General features: G+C 41.2%; 2 protein-coding genes across 3 annotated transcripts in view; one reads left to right on the forward strand and one right to left on the reverse strand.

Moving 5' to 3' along the window:
* Positions 1 to 4,192, forward strand: part of arid5b (AT-rich interaction domain 5B) — an 84,700-nt gene extending 80,508 nt beyond the window's left edge. Inside the window, exon 10 of the mRNA XM_084376435.1 lies at positions 73 to 4,192. Within this exon, the coding sequence (XP_084232561.1) occupies positions 73 to 2,055 (1,983 nt within the window). The 3' untranslated portion in view covers positions 2,056 to 4,192. The remainder of the gene's footprint in view (positions 1 to 72) is intronic.
* Positions 4,193 to 4,600: 408 nt separating this feature from the next.
* rtkn2 (rhotekin 2) lies at positions 4,601 to 15,281 on the reverse strand. Of its 2 annotated transcripts, XM_084376102.1 has the most exons (13): positions 15,117 to 15,281; positions 14,595 to 14,696; positions 13,410 to 13,609; positions 12,707 to 12,753; positions 12,521 to 12,574; positions 12,300 to 12,417; positions 11,789 to 11,989; positions 11,051 to 11,145; positions 10,460 to 10,566; positions 10,240 to 10,371; positions 9,155 to 9,323; positions 8,805 to 8,912; positions 4,601 to 7,779 (listed from the first exon to the last, which is right to left on the reverse strand). In XM_084376102.1, the coding sequence occupies exons 1-13, from the start codon at positions 15,249 to 15,251 to the stop codon at positions 7,079 to 7,081; spliced, it is 2,169 nt and encodes a 722-aa protein (XP_084232228.1). In that variant the 5' UTR covers positions 15,252 to 15,281; the 3' UTR covers positions 4,601 to 7,078. The 2 variants fall into 2 exon arrangements, with proteins under 2 accessions (XP_084232228.1, XP_084232229.1); XM_084376103.1 differs by lacking the exon at positions 14,595 to 14,696.
* Between the last annotated feature and the right edge of the window lie 318 nt (positions 15,282 to 15,599).

Raw genomic sequence — 15,599 nt, forward strand, 5'->3', positions numbered from 1 at the left:
GCCCTGATAGACGTGTCCTATTTCTTTTACTTTGAGAGCTAACTGTAGCAACTGTCGTGTTTCTAAATGCAGGACTCCATGGAGCAAGAGGAGAAGCTGTCTGAAGTCATCAAACAGGAGATATCTCTGTCAGATGAGCCAATTGTAATCGAGGAGGAAGAGCTACATGTTACCCTGAAAAAAGAGGAGTCTTTGGCGGAGGAGCGGCCATCGTCACTCCTCCCCAAAGAGCCAGACTGCAGAGCCCCACATGTCGGCCTTCCCCTGCATGCGGGGCCCGGTCCCCAGCCTGAATGGAGGCAAATCAGAGAGGCCCTCCAAGCAAAAGTCTCCTGTGAACAGCAAACTGAAGCGCATTTCATTCCTAAAAGCCCCTACCTGCCTCACCGCTGGGATCAGAACAAACCTCCTGGACTCATTGCTCTGCCTGAGCCCTCCTCCAGGGTCAAAGACTCCATAGAAAGCCACGGTGGGAGAGTGGGGAAGGTGCTACCAATGTGTAAGCAGGAAGACAGGGAGTGTATAGACTTGAGCACAGATTCCTACCCAGAGAAAGAAGACTATGGGGTCATTAAGAAGGAGTTGACCCAGGGCGCTGCACAGACGGCTGCCTACTGCAAAGCCAGCCAGGGGGTCATGTCTCCGTTAGCCAAAAAGAAGCTCCTCTCGCAGGTGTGCGAGTCCAACCCTTACTCCTTCACTTCTTCACTTCAGCCTCCACCTCCCACAGCTGTATCTTCTCATCCTGTCATATCAGTGGCTGAAAGGGAGAAGGAGAAGAGGAAGGGTGAGGAGGAGGTGGTAGGACAGAGGCACGGGTCAGACATCCAGGAGGTAGCGCCCATATTCAGGCCATCAGTCATCCAGCACGCCCAGAGCAGCAAGCCTCACCAACAAGCCACGAGGGGCCCATCAGAGAGGAGCGCTGCGGGAGAGCTTTCAGAGACGTACAGGACGAGCCATCACCTTCAGCCTCAAGTCAATGCGCCGTGGCAGCCCTATCTTCCCCGAAGTCATGCCCAGGAAGGTGTGGAGAACGCCGGGGATTCGCTACTCCACGGCCCGGTTGCTCAGTCCCGGAGCTACGCAGGCGACTGCTACTCCTCCCCCCATCTCCACAGTCTGTACAGGCAAACTGAGAGCTGCCTGAGCCAGGAGAGGATGGCTGGCTTCCCCAATGGAGAGCGGAGAGAGCACTACAGCAGGGAGCGTGAAAGCAGCCAGGGCTTTGTCTGTGGCGGCCTGGAGCAAGAGGGCTTGGCCTACAGATACAGTGACAGGACTCAAACACACGCAGAGAGGAGGGAGGCTGAAGATGAGCCCAGAGACTTTACAATCTCTAAACCCCTCTCTCAGAGGGTGTCCTCCTTCTCCAAGCCCTCCTTCTGCAATCTCCCATATCCCATCTTGCACCAGGGATTGGATTCCCACCCCAAGTCATGCCGAGTTCCTCCTATGACCGTCTCTCCCCCCAAACAGAGCCCAGCAGAGTCATCGCAGCCATTTCCCAGCCCGAAAGCTTCAACTGATTCATCCCTCACCAGCCCAATTCGAGCCAGTAAGCGGAGCCTAGCAGAACCAGAGGGTGACGAGGTCCCAGAGAGGAAAGTCCGTGTAGTGACGCCCATCCACCCTGCTGGCGCAATCCGACGCAGCGACCCAGAAGAGCTAAAACCAGCTGAGCCGGCTCACGCAGTTCACCTCAACAACCATCTGCCCGAGGGCCACCCAACAACTACCTACCACGCAGCACCCTTCTACCCTGGCATGTACCCTGGCACCCTGGTCTCACCAGGAGCCCAGGATGGTCTACAGCAGCACCCGGGCCTACAGTACCTGAAGAGCCAGTCAGCAGTGTCTCCGCTCGTGCCCCCGTTAGCCTTCCACTCCATGATGCTCCACAGGCAGCTGCTGGCCTCCAGCCCCAGCCCGCACCACTTCTACAGGCATCCAGGTGGGGCAGCACTGTACGGGGACCTGCTACACCACCTGTACCCTCTCTCTACCCTCCCACCACCTCAGCTGTCCTCGGTACACCCCAGCACCAGACTGTGACTATAACTTCTTCATCCTCAGAAACTTTTCTCAGCTTCTCTTTCGATCTCTCTTGCTCGGGGATTGTGGCTCAGTCGAAAGAAAACACTGATTATGAACTTTGACTGATTACAGACTGGTAAACTCGTCAGTCAGGCAGAGTGAAAAAAATTCCATTCTCTTTTTTTTATCTGTGTATGCATTTGTTTATATACTTTGCACTGTTGTTTATTTTTATCACCACTTACTGTATCTTTTTTGTTGTTGTCGTATCCTTATTTGCACAATGCTCGTGTGTATGTGCTCACAAATCAGTTTGCCGCTCTCAGTCACCATGCGTCAGGTTGTTGCTCTGGATGTGTGAAAAGTGGAGGGCAACAGAGAAAAGCCATTTGTTTACTGCGTCTGAGGGCTAAACTTTTTTGCTTGAAAACACTAAAAGTAACATGACAACGTAAATGAAATCCTTTATATAACCAGGAGTGCGTTCATCATCGCAAACAGCTGTTTAGCACATTATTACAGTTTAGGCAGCCAGTTGCGTGTTGCATCTGTTTACATGTCTCCACGCTGAAAGCTGCTGCCTGTTTGTGCCACAGTAAATCCACCTGGACGTTTTCACTCACCGCGGTGCTGCATAACATGAATTAGTTTCATCGTAACATTCAGAGGTGCTGTGTATAACAGATGTACTGTAGACTCACGTTTCACTCACTTCAGGTTTTATAGTATTTCAGTTGAGATCATACAACACAAGCAGTTGTCGTGTTCAATCTGTTGACAAATCATGAATGTTTTTTTTAGTTAGCCGTTTAAATTTTTTACTTTCTGAACTGAAAGTAAATTTAACCCCCAAAAACCCTTTGTGATGAGTAGACTGTAGCAGCTTGTTTTTGTCTGCAGGACCAGCATAATGAAGCAGCCGTCTGCTGTGGAATGCTCACCACAAGAAATCAGCATTTCATCTGTTTTGTTCTTGACTTGAAAAGCTCTTTTTTTATGTTGATGAACAGACTCTTTTATTCAACACGCTGAAAAGACTCACTGTATGATTTGATAGGAATGTCGTCACTTAGGATATTATTGCTTTGCAAATATCTGTGCCTTTCGCAGTCTTGGATTTAGAGTTAGCACTACAGTTGTTAAGGTTTATCTTCTGTAGCAGGGTAGGAATATCAATATTTACTGTCACTCTTGTCTGACATGCAGCACACACTCATACAAACTTGGCACACTTGGCTATCAGACACCAGACTTGATAGATAAGAAAAATTTAAATTTAAACATTTATGCTTCAACCTGTTGGTTAGTATTTGTGCTTAAATAAATCTATTTACTTAGCCTTACTGTGTCAGGCAGTCGATTATAGAAGAAAAGATTTACTGATAGTAGATATTGACACAGGTCTGGTGTCTGTCATCCGCAGGGCGTGTGTGCTCTGTGTTTTCTAACAGTGATGAAAAGGTACCAGACTCCATAAAGTATGCCTACCGTGCTCCGTAGCCTGAGGTGTAAAGACAACACCTGCTCTGGCTTTCACAACCACTATAATTGCAATCCAGGATAGTCGAAATACACAGTCAACACGTCTGGTGTTTCAAAAGAAGAGAAAAAGCTGTAAACTTTTATGTGTAGTTTTACTGAATACTTAGATTAAAAAAAACCCTTCATTTCTGATTAAGTACTGTACATTGCTGTGTGTAGGTAAAACTGGCATTAGTGCTGGCTCCTGTACAGAACATTCATACGGGATCAATTCATGACAACCCCTCTCTCTTGTCTTATTTTCTGTAAATAGCACTGTAGATAGTACCGCGTGGTTGTTATCATATAAACTGTTATAATCTGTAAATAGTATAAAAAACAGTATAAAAGTCGGTTACACAATCGAGGCGTGTCCTTGCTTGCTCTGGTCAAGGTCACCGTGATCATGTTAGATTTAAACAAACACTACGATTTAAGAATTAGGATACTCTTTTTATTTGTTGTCCTTTCACTTTCTTTTTCCACGTTGTTTCCATTAATGTGCATCCTGAAAGTGTTTTTGATACAGTAGCCATCTGTTTACCAATCACCCAGCTGGCAAGCAAGACAAAAAATAAAGACATTTTGTATGATATGACCTCCTGTATATTTAATTAAAATATTTTACTATCTATACACGCTTCCTCAGTTGTGTTATTTAACTTAACTGCAGATAAACGGTCCGGGCTGAATAAACTGATATTTAACACCAGCACTCTAACATCAATGTAATGTTTTTTTTTCCCTGAGTAAATGCAGTGTGAATGGGGTTTTATTATTGTAATACCATTATCTGGCTATGAGATTCCATCCGCCTTAATCTTCACAACAGGCTACGTCTGGGCTCAAAGCCAGAGGAGCCTCTCCAGTATTTGCTGCAGTAGAGAAAATGTGCCCGTGCATGTATCTCTACGGGATGTGTGTTGGACTGCAATAAAAGCTATGCTTTGACTTTTATTGCCACCCCCTGGTAAACCTTTACCATGAAAAATATTCAGTAATACTTCCAAGCTCAGCAAAAAATAAAGCAGCCACACCAGGGTAGAATGTAGGCCGTTTTATTGCAGATCAGCAATAATAAAAAAATACACTTAGCTTCCAAGACAACAGAGAACAGAGTGAGGAGAAAATTGCACTTTTTGAGAGAATAACTACATTATTTTTTTTTTACATTGCACTATATAAAAATTACTCTGTACTAGAAGATTAATGTATTTCTACCAACTAGGACATGAACACAATGCCTCTTAAAGTCTAAATAATTAATGTGCTAAAAAGGAACATTGATGACATAACAGTTTTATACTATATAAAGGAGTTACAGTACATTTTAATCAGATATTTACAAATTATTGCTGTTGTGTAGCTAACATACGAAAAGACATTATTGTAAAATTGTCCCATTAGTCTCATTGGATCAAAGTAAAAATGTTCTGTCCTTATTTAGTCATAAAGCAGTTAGTTACATTCAGATCATATGCTCTCCCTCAGGGGAAACATTTAACTCTACTGGTTGCAGCCTTCAGGAGTGCTACACAGTTAATCCGTCATACTATGCAGAAATGTCAGCATTCACTTGAAATGTCAGTCATTTTGATATGTAATTTAATGTTTTTTCTCTCTAGTCTGACTGAAAATGGTCTGGCGATACAGGAAGTGCAATATAATCATTGTGTGATCACACAGTTCAAGGTGTAACCACATCATCTATGAGGTTTGACCCTGGAACCTTCCCTTGTTTTTCCAGGCATATACAGTACATCAAAGTGATTAATACACACCGCGCATAGAAAACATTTTGAGCATACTGCTAATATTGAGCAGCATCCCCTTTTGTACAAACCATTCTCTGCTCTTTCAAGGCTTAAACTAAATCCTCCTGTAATCCGCCTCCCCCCAAATCTACATCTCCCCCTCTTGATTAAACAGAATTTAGAGGGTGAGATAAAAAAAAATAAAAAATGGGATTGTAGCTTTCACCATACGGCTTTATCTGGCCAGGATATTTCAGAAGAAGCCAAACCTAATGTTTTGTACACTCTGTCTAATTATGAAGAACATCCTTCAACATGTGATTCCTAAGTGGTTGAAATATTTAGTGGCTGGCACGATCCAATATGTTCAAAACACAAACACGAGGACATTTATCATTTTAGCTACTCAAAAGACTCACTCATTCAATTATGTTCACAGCATTTATGGGCTGCACTGTTAAATTATGTTGGACATACTGTGTAGCCACTGAAAACCAAGGTCACTCCATTATTAAGACCTCTGGGAAATGGAGAAGTCACATTAGTGCTCGCAATTGCTCCTAAAATCCTGCTCCTTTAAAATCTGCTATAGTGGTCATAAAATTGTCACAGTAAGTGGAATAAGTCAATAGTTCCAAAAGGAATGACTCGTCCGCTGTCGGCCAATGGATCAATTCCAATTTGAGTGCTTTTGCAAAAGGCTTTCTTCAGTCCATGTACCAGTGGCACAACTGCGAAATAAGCCCTTTCCATTTTAGTGGGATTGATGATGGCGGTGCTAAAGCCAACATACAGCTTTCAATTTCATCTATGGGTTAGCTGCACATGAAGAAGTTTATAATGAGGAGTGGAGCAGGAGATGCATCAATACAATATTGATATAGTGATGCAAGGTGTCAACTGGGATTTGGGTCGTCATGATGGGATTTTATGAAGATCTTTTTAAAGAGACCACATCACCCACCCATCCTGTAGGTCAGGTTCAACATTTGAGGTAAATATGATAAGATGATTGATACCAATCTCACGCTATTGGAGATGTTTGGCTTAGCTTAGCACAAAGACTGAAAGCAGGATGAAACAGCGAGCCTGGCTCAAGGAATCTTAAAAAAAGAAGGAAGGGTCAGTGGTTAACCTACTCTCCTGAAGTGTGTTCCTTAATTTACTGGAGGCATTTCTTCATCAGAAGTCGTACAATGTAGATATGTTGGGTTCTAGTGTGTTTCTCCATGCATCGCCCATAGACTTCAATACACCTGGCACCATAGCCTAGAGCCAAAGCAAGACTCTGCCACATAAGAACCCTTCATTCTTTTTTTTAATGTTTTTTGGCCAGGCTCTGTCTAAAGGTAACAAAAACTGCATACCAGCACCTCTCAAGCTCACTACTTAACACGTTATATCTTGTTTATTTAATCTGTACAAAAACTGAAGTAATTAGAACTAATTGCAGTTTACAGGGAGGTGTGCAGGAGTGTTATCTTGGCTGGGAGCACTGACTTCCTGGAAACTTACTGTGAGATGTAATGTAATTACCTTAATTAGTGAGCTTTAGTGGTGCTGATAGGTGGATTATATCACCTTTGGACAGCTTCATATCTAGCACACAGGTATGATAGTATTAGTGATAGTTTCCTTTTATTATCTAAATGAGGACCAACAGTAATGCTTTAAATACCATCACATTCTTAGGTTCAGTCAAATATGTTGTATATTATTCATATTAGTGGTACGGTAGGGTTAGTTGGTTAAATCTTTGATAGAGCTCACAAGGCTTTCAGGTTCATCCTCTCTCTGAAAGACTTCCTCAGTTTGCTCCTCGGTGCAGGAGCAGGAACAGGCCCAGGACCGTAGCTCGGTCTGAGGAAGCCATGTTCACCTGTGGCTTCACTGTTGTGGTCGTTGTGGTTCTGGCACTCTGGCTGCTGCTGACTTTGTGGTTGTACATCGAGAACACCCAGCGGGGCATTTTTACGGCTGAGGGCTCCGGCTCCTCCAGTGTTGTTCCACTGGAGCTGCTGTATGATGGCAGAGAATTTAGCATCCAGAGAGGGTCTGCCAGTTTTGGACTTTGTGGCCGGACGTGAAGTGCAAGTGCTGGAGTTCTCCTTCTCCTGGTATGGGGGAGGAGGAGGAGGATGAAGAGAAGGCGGGAGGGGAGGTCTGGCAGGACGGGTGGGAGGAGCATGAGGCTCTCTGTCGGAGGGAGGTGGTGGGGCACGGCGCTTCTTGTGGCTGAGAGGTGTAGAGTTGGTGTTGGGCTTGGGGCTTGAACACGGGGTGGAGGTTTTGCTCTGGGACAGAATGCTCTTCTGCACCAAAAGTGAGTTGGACCCGTCAAACAAAGCGGACCAGTTAGCCGCTTCCTTCTCCTCGTCAGGACCAATGAGGAAGCGCCCATCTGTCTCCTCTATCTTGTTGTGGATCATGTCTGTGATGCTCTCAAACTTGCCAGGTGAATTTATACCTGCAAGTCGAACAAAATGATAAAAAAGTCAAATAGATTAGACAAATGTTGCTAGGTGAGCTAGATGTCACAGATTGATGATTTTATGAAGCAGCATGGGATCATGGGAGTTGTTGTCTTGATTGTGAAACAACAGCCATTGCCGACAAGCATCTATCTGACGTGACTAAGGCAGAAATGTTCACAGAGGAGGTAATGTATTAAAGTTTTATTCAAATTACATTTAGTCATGGTTGCCATCTTCCTTCCCCTCTCTCTAACATGTCATCTGGTGTTTTCCCAGAAGTTAAAGCAACAAGCGAGTAAAAATCACAGATTTCTCTGGGTTCTCTGGCTTGATCATTATCTGAAGTACACAACTCAACAAAATGAGAAAACCAAAGGTCTCATCATTTTTAGACATTTTACAGATTCAGATTGTAAGAATTGGCCACCTCTTGAATTCATACTACAAACAAATAAAGTGACCACTAAATGCTGCTAACTATAGTTGCTGTTAACAAGTTAGCATGTGTTATTAGAGCTAGCTGGTTAGCATGCTAAATTCAGTAGATATCTCTGCAAGACATTACATAGACATCTTTGATTTAATATCAAAGCTCTTATGTTTTTTCACATTCTGTTGATAATTTTAGTTTTGAACGTTTTAAACTTAAGTTTTTACATATTGCACCTTTATTGTAGAATTGTTTCACATTGTATCTTTATATTTGTGTTTTTCTCCTCATGTTTGGTTTATTTTTGAAATGCAGAGAAAACATAATAACATTTCATCAAGAACACATAAGCACACATTTCAATATTCTAATTTGATTTGATTTAATTTATATGCGTCACAACTGAAATTAAAACTATTAAGCGTGGTTAATAGAATATATTATTTCATTGAGGTGTTGTTTTAAGCTCTTGAATCATATCTTCTATAAATAGATATCCTCTACAAATCCAAATCCTTTAATACAGACAGCAAATTATCACTCTCCGTCTAACTCACTTCAGCCACTCATTCCAATTACTCTACTCACTGAGGTCATTGTAAACAGAATCAGCCTGCTTGGTGAGGAAGAGTGATGGTTTCCGTGGTGACGCGACCTCGATCTTCATTAGCTGGTTGCAGCAGTGCAGCCACTGGCCTGGTTGTAAACAAGGAGAGGCATGAGAGACACAGATAAAAGGTTATACTATCTGTTCTTCGCAAGAAGAGTTTAGCTAAACAAATGCACAGCAGCTTTTCTTTCCCAAACACACAGATGCACACATGCTACACCCTCTCTTTATATATTCTTAAACAAGCATACGCCCTTAAGCGCAACAGATAGTTTTTATATACATATACACACCATTATGCTGTCTGTTTGCACAGAAACACACTCACTTTGATCATACAGGTGCTGGTAGAGGGCATCCAGCCAGTCCTCCAGCTCGTCCCTGGTTTCTGTGGTGAAGACGACGGTCTCAGATCCCTCTGGTGATGGGTTGATGATGGACAGACTCCTGGATTTCAGTCCTGCTGACTCCTTCTCCATCACACGGATCCGGGTGTCCTACAAAAAAAACCCATAAATAAATGATCACAAGCTGAAAATGAGTTTTGCCGTAAACAAATGAGAGCTCTGAGTTAGATATTGCACTAAAAAGCACTAAATTGCTGATATTGCAGAAAGAAAATAAATTCAGCAGCAAAATGTCAAAGATGCAAGCAGGATCTCAGTGACTAATTTTGTATTTTGGTTATTCTGCAAATGTTTGGGAAAACTGAACTGAGATTTCAATTAACAAGAATAATAAATGTGATATTCATATTTAATTCATGATTCCACTAAAAGAGCAATTAAAACAGATAATGATGTACTGACAGAGGTAATAACAATAGCTATTTCTGGTGTCATTCACATTTTTACTTTTCCGCCTTTACATTTATTTATCAAATAAATAATTTCTAATTTCTTCCAGTACTGTGTGTTTCATTATGTTGCCCCTGAAGAAAATTGCCAGTAATTTGTCATTTACATGATCAACAGAAGAATTGAGCAAGGAATGCAAATGAAAGTGTGGAACATAGGGCTGCAACTAATTAGAATTTTCATTGTTGATTATTCTATTGATTATCTTCTTGATTAATTGATTAGTTATTTGGTTTATTATATTTCAGTGTCTAAGTAGTTAAAAAGGTAAATCAGTGTTTTATGAAGCCCAAAATGGCATCCTCAAATGTCTTGTTTTGTCCACAACTCAAACATATTTAGTTTACTGTAATAGAGGAGTAAAGAAACCAGAACATATCCACATTTAAGAAGATGCGGAAAGAGCTGGAATCAGAGAATTGGGACTTTTTCTTCTTACAAAAGTACTTAAACATATTTATAGATTATAATAGTTGGAATATAATTTAAACGTTGACAACTAATCAATTAATTATTGCAGCGCTAATGGAATGTGAAGGTTTGACTTCTGTCTTACCTTGTTGATGGGTACCTTGAGAGTGGGCTGCACTTTAGCATCAATTTCTTCTGGAGTGAAGTAACAGGAGAGAAAGCCAGCACTCAGCACGCAGTACAGACTGCAGCAGCGGTACATCCCCTCCGCATTTTGCTGATTGACAAAAAATAAAAGAAACGTAAGTGTTTAACCCAGAAAACAGCCATGGGGCGAATGCAAATGATAACATAAATCAGCGCACCTTTTGGCTCAGGTAGCCAGTCATCATAGTCTGTGTCATGCATGCAGGCTGGGCAACCAACCGGCAGCAGAGGTTGCCATAAAGTGGAAGCCAAGATGACCACTCAGCTGTGGGGATGAAGAGTGGCAGTGGTAATGAATCCCCAAAAACGGAGAGCAACATACATTAATCTTAATAACTACCACATGATTTATGTAAAACTAAAAGGTACTCATCAAGAGTGTTTAGTGTATATTGTTGTACATCAAACACACATGAGAAAGCTTCCTGTTGTATAAGCAATTAACAATAACAGTAATTTAAAAACTAATGTACCCTGGTACCAACTCATACCAAACATTTACTCCTGATATTAGAGCAGAATAACAAACATCCACCTGAGCACCCACTCTCTTATCCATTTAATCACTCACGCAGAGGAAGAAAAGTAATCCAAGCTAAACTTCAATGATAGGTTATTTTGTTTAATTTTAGCTTTCTTTTTTTGTCAAAATATTGTATCATTACCACAGCTCTGAATCAAATGAGGAGATAAAAAGCATAATCCCTTTATATCCCCTGATATTACATTTCTGTGCCTTTTCTTCTTACCGTTTTGAAGAACAATGAGGGAGTGAGACTGGAAGCTGCCTTCAGCCTCGGGCAGACACAGTGTAGTGTAGGCCAGCAGGCTGTACTTGGCTCCACTGGTACAGGTAGAAACACACACAAACAGAGTTTAGCTGTCTTTGAAGTATACTGCACTGAATTATTTTTATTCCTTGGCTTCCCAGGCTCAACCATAAGAGATCCATGCTCAACTGTAACCCTAACAATAAATAATAATAAAAACATCAATATACAAAGACTCTAACCCTTTAACTCCAACATGTGCACAGTATTTTGCTTTTTGTAAATTATAGTCTTTGTTCAAATGCCTAATGATCTCAACATTCTCCTCCTACTGAACAGGTGGTATGTATCACTTACAGATGTTCGGTTGAGAGTTTCATTAGATGCTTTAAATGATGTTGAGTGTGCTTTTCTTCTCAGGCAAATAAAATACAGGCAGGAACATTACAAGGTTGACTTTTTCAATAAAATGGCTCAATTTCTTGGCACAAAAAAAAAAATCTATGAATGTCTGATGGCTGAACATATCACTAATCATAACCTCCAATATTGGTTTAACCCTTACTCCAATGTTCTCAGTAAGATTTGTTGTGTGAGCCTGCAGCTACATCCTTTGTCCCAGTAATGAGCCATAATCGAGTTAGTTCCCAACTGCAAAAACCTTAAATAGAGAGCCAAGAGTCTGTAAATGGTTTTATGGCATAACACAATACATACACGGGTATGGGGTTGTGCTGCAGGAAGGTGTCAGGGTCTGGAGAGTCCAGCAGAGGGCAGAGCTTCTTCCCAGCACTCTTTCCAAAGGAGTTGCGGAACTTCTTGGCCAGTTTCTTTGGCGTGTTCACCAACGTGAGCTCTTCCTCCAGGGCACAGCTCCACAGCTCCACCTTCAGCTCAAACTGAGGAACTGCTTCTTTACTACGTGAGGACAGCCACATTTCAATTAGAGCATAAACATTAAATCTGTATAAAACATGTAAGATCAATATTTAAAAACAACAAAAAACCAACAACTAAAGATTAATAAATTATGTATATTGTTGCGCAGATATTGTGACCAGCACAATTCCTGAGAATAAATGTGTCTTGAAAATCAAATACATATTCTGATTTTCATATTATTAACTTAAGAACATATTTCAAGCAAAAATGTTCTTAATACAACTCCACAATATTTTCCACCCCTCCACAGCACACTGCATACTGGGCATGTACAATAAATACTTACAAGATGGTGACTCCCTCAAAGCAAATGTCAGTGACTGATCTGTCCACCACCACCATCTGTGTGTCAAACACCTCTGAGCCCATCATCATCAGACAGAAGACCGCCACGCGACGAGAGCCTAATAAACACAAGGAATGTATTTTTACAGAAAATATCCATGATACAACATGAGGCAAAGATAAACGGAAGACATGAATGAGTGAAACAAAGGACAAACTTACTCCCTCTGTTGTTAAAGTGGTCTGAATCTCTCCACATCAAAGGGAAGCGCAGCCCTACAACAGCAGAGGAGAAAAGATCATTAACAAAGCAACGCTCTGAAGAGTTCACTTCTAAAAGACTTGATATCCATTTGTGAATATAAATATATAGTCAATCAAATTTGACTTATTTGAAAAAAATCTTACCAGATATTGCAATTGTCGCATAACAGGGCACACGGTCATCTGAAAGACTGAAATCAAATTTCTAATTAAAAAATACAGTTGATCACAATCTGTACATCAACACATCAGCTTCACTGCAACAAAACAGCGCTTGAGATTTAAAATCCTCTTTCCAAAATCTTATGTCATTATGGTATTTCTTCACTTTTTTTCCCCCAGGCTTAATTTCTTCCCTGAAGTCAAGATTTATAATATATTACAATCTGATCTACAACTATATATTAGTTAATATTTACTAGATATAAAATAATTATGAATGATTAATAAATAATGTGTGCAGAAGATAAATGCCAGGGATTGCAACTGTGCAACTTTAAAACTTTTAAAAAATGTTCTGCACCTGAGCACACAACTCCTTCCCCTCTTCTCATTTCTCAGTTTGCACAACCTAAAATACTTCCCTCACTACCTCTCCTAGAAGAGTAGAAGCAAAAGGCATTTAGCACAATGAGACATCTGTGCTTCGGAGCATATATCAAAGCTTCCGCAAAGGATACTCCTGTGTATCCTCACTCATAGCTCCTCTGCGCAGCCTCCTCTCTCCTCCAGATGCATTTAAGGAACTGAGACATCCTTCAATATGGCACACTAAGATCAATTTCTGGGTCACAAGCAGGAGGAGGGAGGGGAGGCACAAAATAGAAAACTGAGAAGAGCCTCCTACCTCCTGAATTCTCCCATCACATCCTGCTCCTCTTTCTTCTTCTGCAGCTGTGTGAGATAGGCCTTGATCCTGGCGTTGCAGGTCAGCAGGTTTTTGGAGGCATTGAGAACCTGTTCTCTCTTACTGCAGGCAAGGAGCAGCTTGTAGGCACCATCCCGCATTCGCATTTCAAAGTCAAGCTTTTCTTGTATGTTGGTGTTCTTTTTGGACAGAACAAACAAGAGAGAAAGTTGAAAATTACCAATTCAATCCATGTCAACACACATACCGGCAGCTTGCATTGATGTTTTGAATGATGTTAGTCGGTCAAACAAAATGCTACAATGAGACAAAAGACACGATGAGTACAAACATGTTAATTTCGCTAAAGTCGAGTTGGGATTTAAGTTGCCCTTGAATGTTGTTTCTGGCAAGAAAATAATGCCCTTCTGGTGTTAAAAGTGATGTCGACAAGTATTGCACATAAATTTAATATCCATAAACAAGAACACTTTCAAAATGACTTGCAACCTCTTCTTGTCTCTGGGGTGCCTCCAAATCTGAGTTGTTTTTTGGCAAGATGGGTGATTTATTTGCTGTAAAAAGTAAAAATACTTAATCTTTCTGGCACAAACAGAGGTGACACTTTAAGAGTAACCTGAGAACGACAGACGTTGGGCAACAAAATATTACAAGGCCCTCAGGAAATATGACCTTCGAGTGATACCACCAAAATTAATCTGAAAATACACTCCTAATAAAAAATGCCAGACTTGTTTAGGCAGTGAATCCAACTTCTTTTGACTCAAGAGCAACTTTATGTGCATGTGTGGGAGGTGGAATTATGCTAAATAATAACTATCATGCTGCGTATTCTAGATGGGATGAAAATAACAGTTAGTGTATGACTTTATGTAGATTATATACAATTTAAATGGTGAGGAGACAGTATGAAAATTAATGGATCGCATATTGCAAAGAAGTGGCAGAAAAAAATGGATTAGGGAAGTTCTAGCTAGCATATCTGTGGCTTGAATGGAGTATGATGATGTCTGATATAATATGGCCTTAAAAGATACTAAAATCAAAATACAAATTTTTCAATTTTGGTATGGAAATTTGGTCTTGCTGGGTTAGAAAGAATTCACTATTGCTTTAGGTATACCAACACCATCATCCTCCATATTACACACTACAATTATGCACCTGTAGCTTCTTAGAAATCTGTCGTATGTACAACAAATTCATATCCTCTACTATCTGCAGAGTGTCATTCAGAAGACTTGGGCATCGTTTCATGCTTTTCCTCTGAAATGACAGTAGTTTGTGCGGTGTTAGAGCAAAGAGAAGCACATTTTTATTGCAGCGCATGCTTAGCAACATCCAACAATGCAACGGCTCTGGTTTCAGGGAACTGAATGACATAAAAAAAAAAGGGGGCGAGTCTCGTATTGCAACTGGCCCAGCTAGCTTTTCTCCAGGGAAGTGAAACTCGACATGTGTACGAATGTTTGAGAGAGACACAGAAAATGCAAATAAATCAAGTCATTGGAGCAAAACATAGCGAATAATCATATTACTAAAGCCGTTTGTACTAAAATGAGCCGTATATTAGCTTGTGGATGTCGTTGCACTTTGGACCCCCTCTAGCGTCAACCGACCTGTCATTATAAATCAGTGTTAACGAAAAACCACGGAAAAAAACACTCTGTATATCTTTAGCCATACCTCTGTTTGCAGAAATAAGGTACTCTGTCGTATTTTCTTCCGTTTAATCTCCATTGCCACCGCGGAACCGGCCGATAATAACGACCTGGAGCTCCCGTTTCGCTTGGAAGTTTGAACGTCCCGCTGGTCGTCCATGTTGTTTGTCCATTCGCCAGGAACAGCACAGGCTGCACGTTCCTGCTCCAACTTCCAACGGTCAGGACGGTTTGATTTGTGTCACGTCGTCCGCCGCAATGACGATTTCGGTGAGTAAATCCAAAAGTAATTCCATTAAAACAAACAATACATCTTGTATACAAACTCTAAGCCATGTAATATAAATGGAGAATCAGTTTGCGCAGTACCAATCATGTTTAAGATACTGAATCTTCAATGATTCATGATTCTCCAACAAGTACACAACTGAAATTAAAACTGTCTTTAAAAAGGAGAATGCCGAACTAAAAGCCAGTCATGTTGAAGTAGCCTATAATAACAAAAAAG

This window comes from Pagrus pagrus (genome assembly GCF_965226575.1).
Source record: "Pagrus pagrus genome assembly, chromosome: 15".
NCBI classification, from domain to species: Eukaryota; Metazoa; Chordata; class Actinopteri; order Spariformes; family Sparidae; genus Pagrus; species Pagrus pagrus.

Coding starts and splice junctions, on each gene's coding strand:
- rtkn2 (XM_084376102.1), bottom strand. CDS start 15,251: ATGGACGACCAGCGGGACGTTCAAACTTCCAAGCGAAACGGGAGCTCC. Junction 8,913..9,154: donor CCAGCACCTGTATGATCAAA/GTGAGTGTGTTT, acceptor GTTTACAACCAG/GCCAGTGGCTGCACTGCTGC. Junction 7,780..8,804: donor TTCTGTTTACAATGACCTCA/GTGAGTAGAGTA, acceptor TTCGACTTGCAG/GTATAAATTCACCTGGCAAG.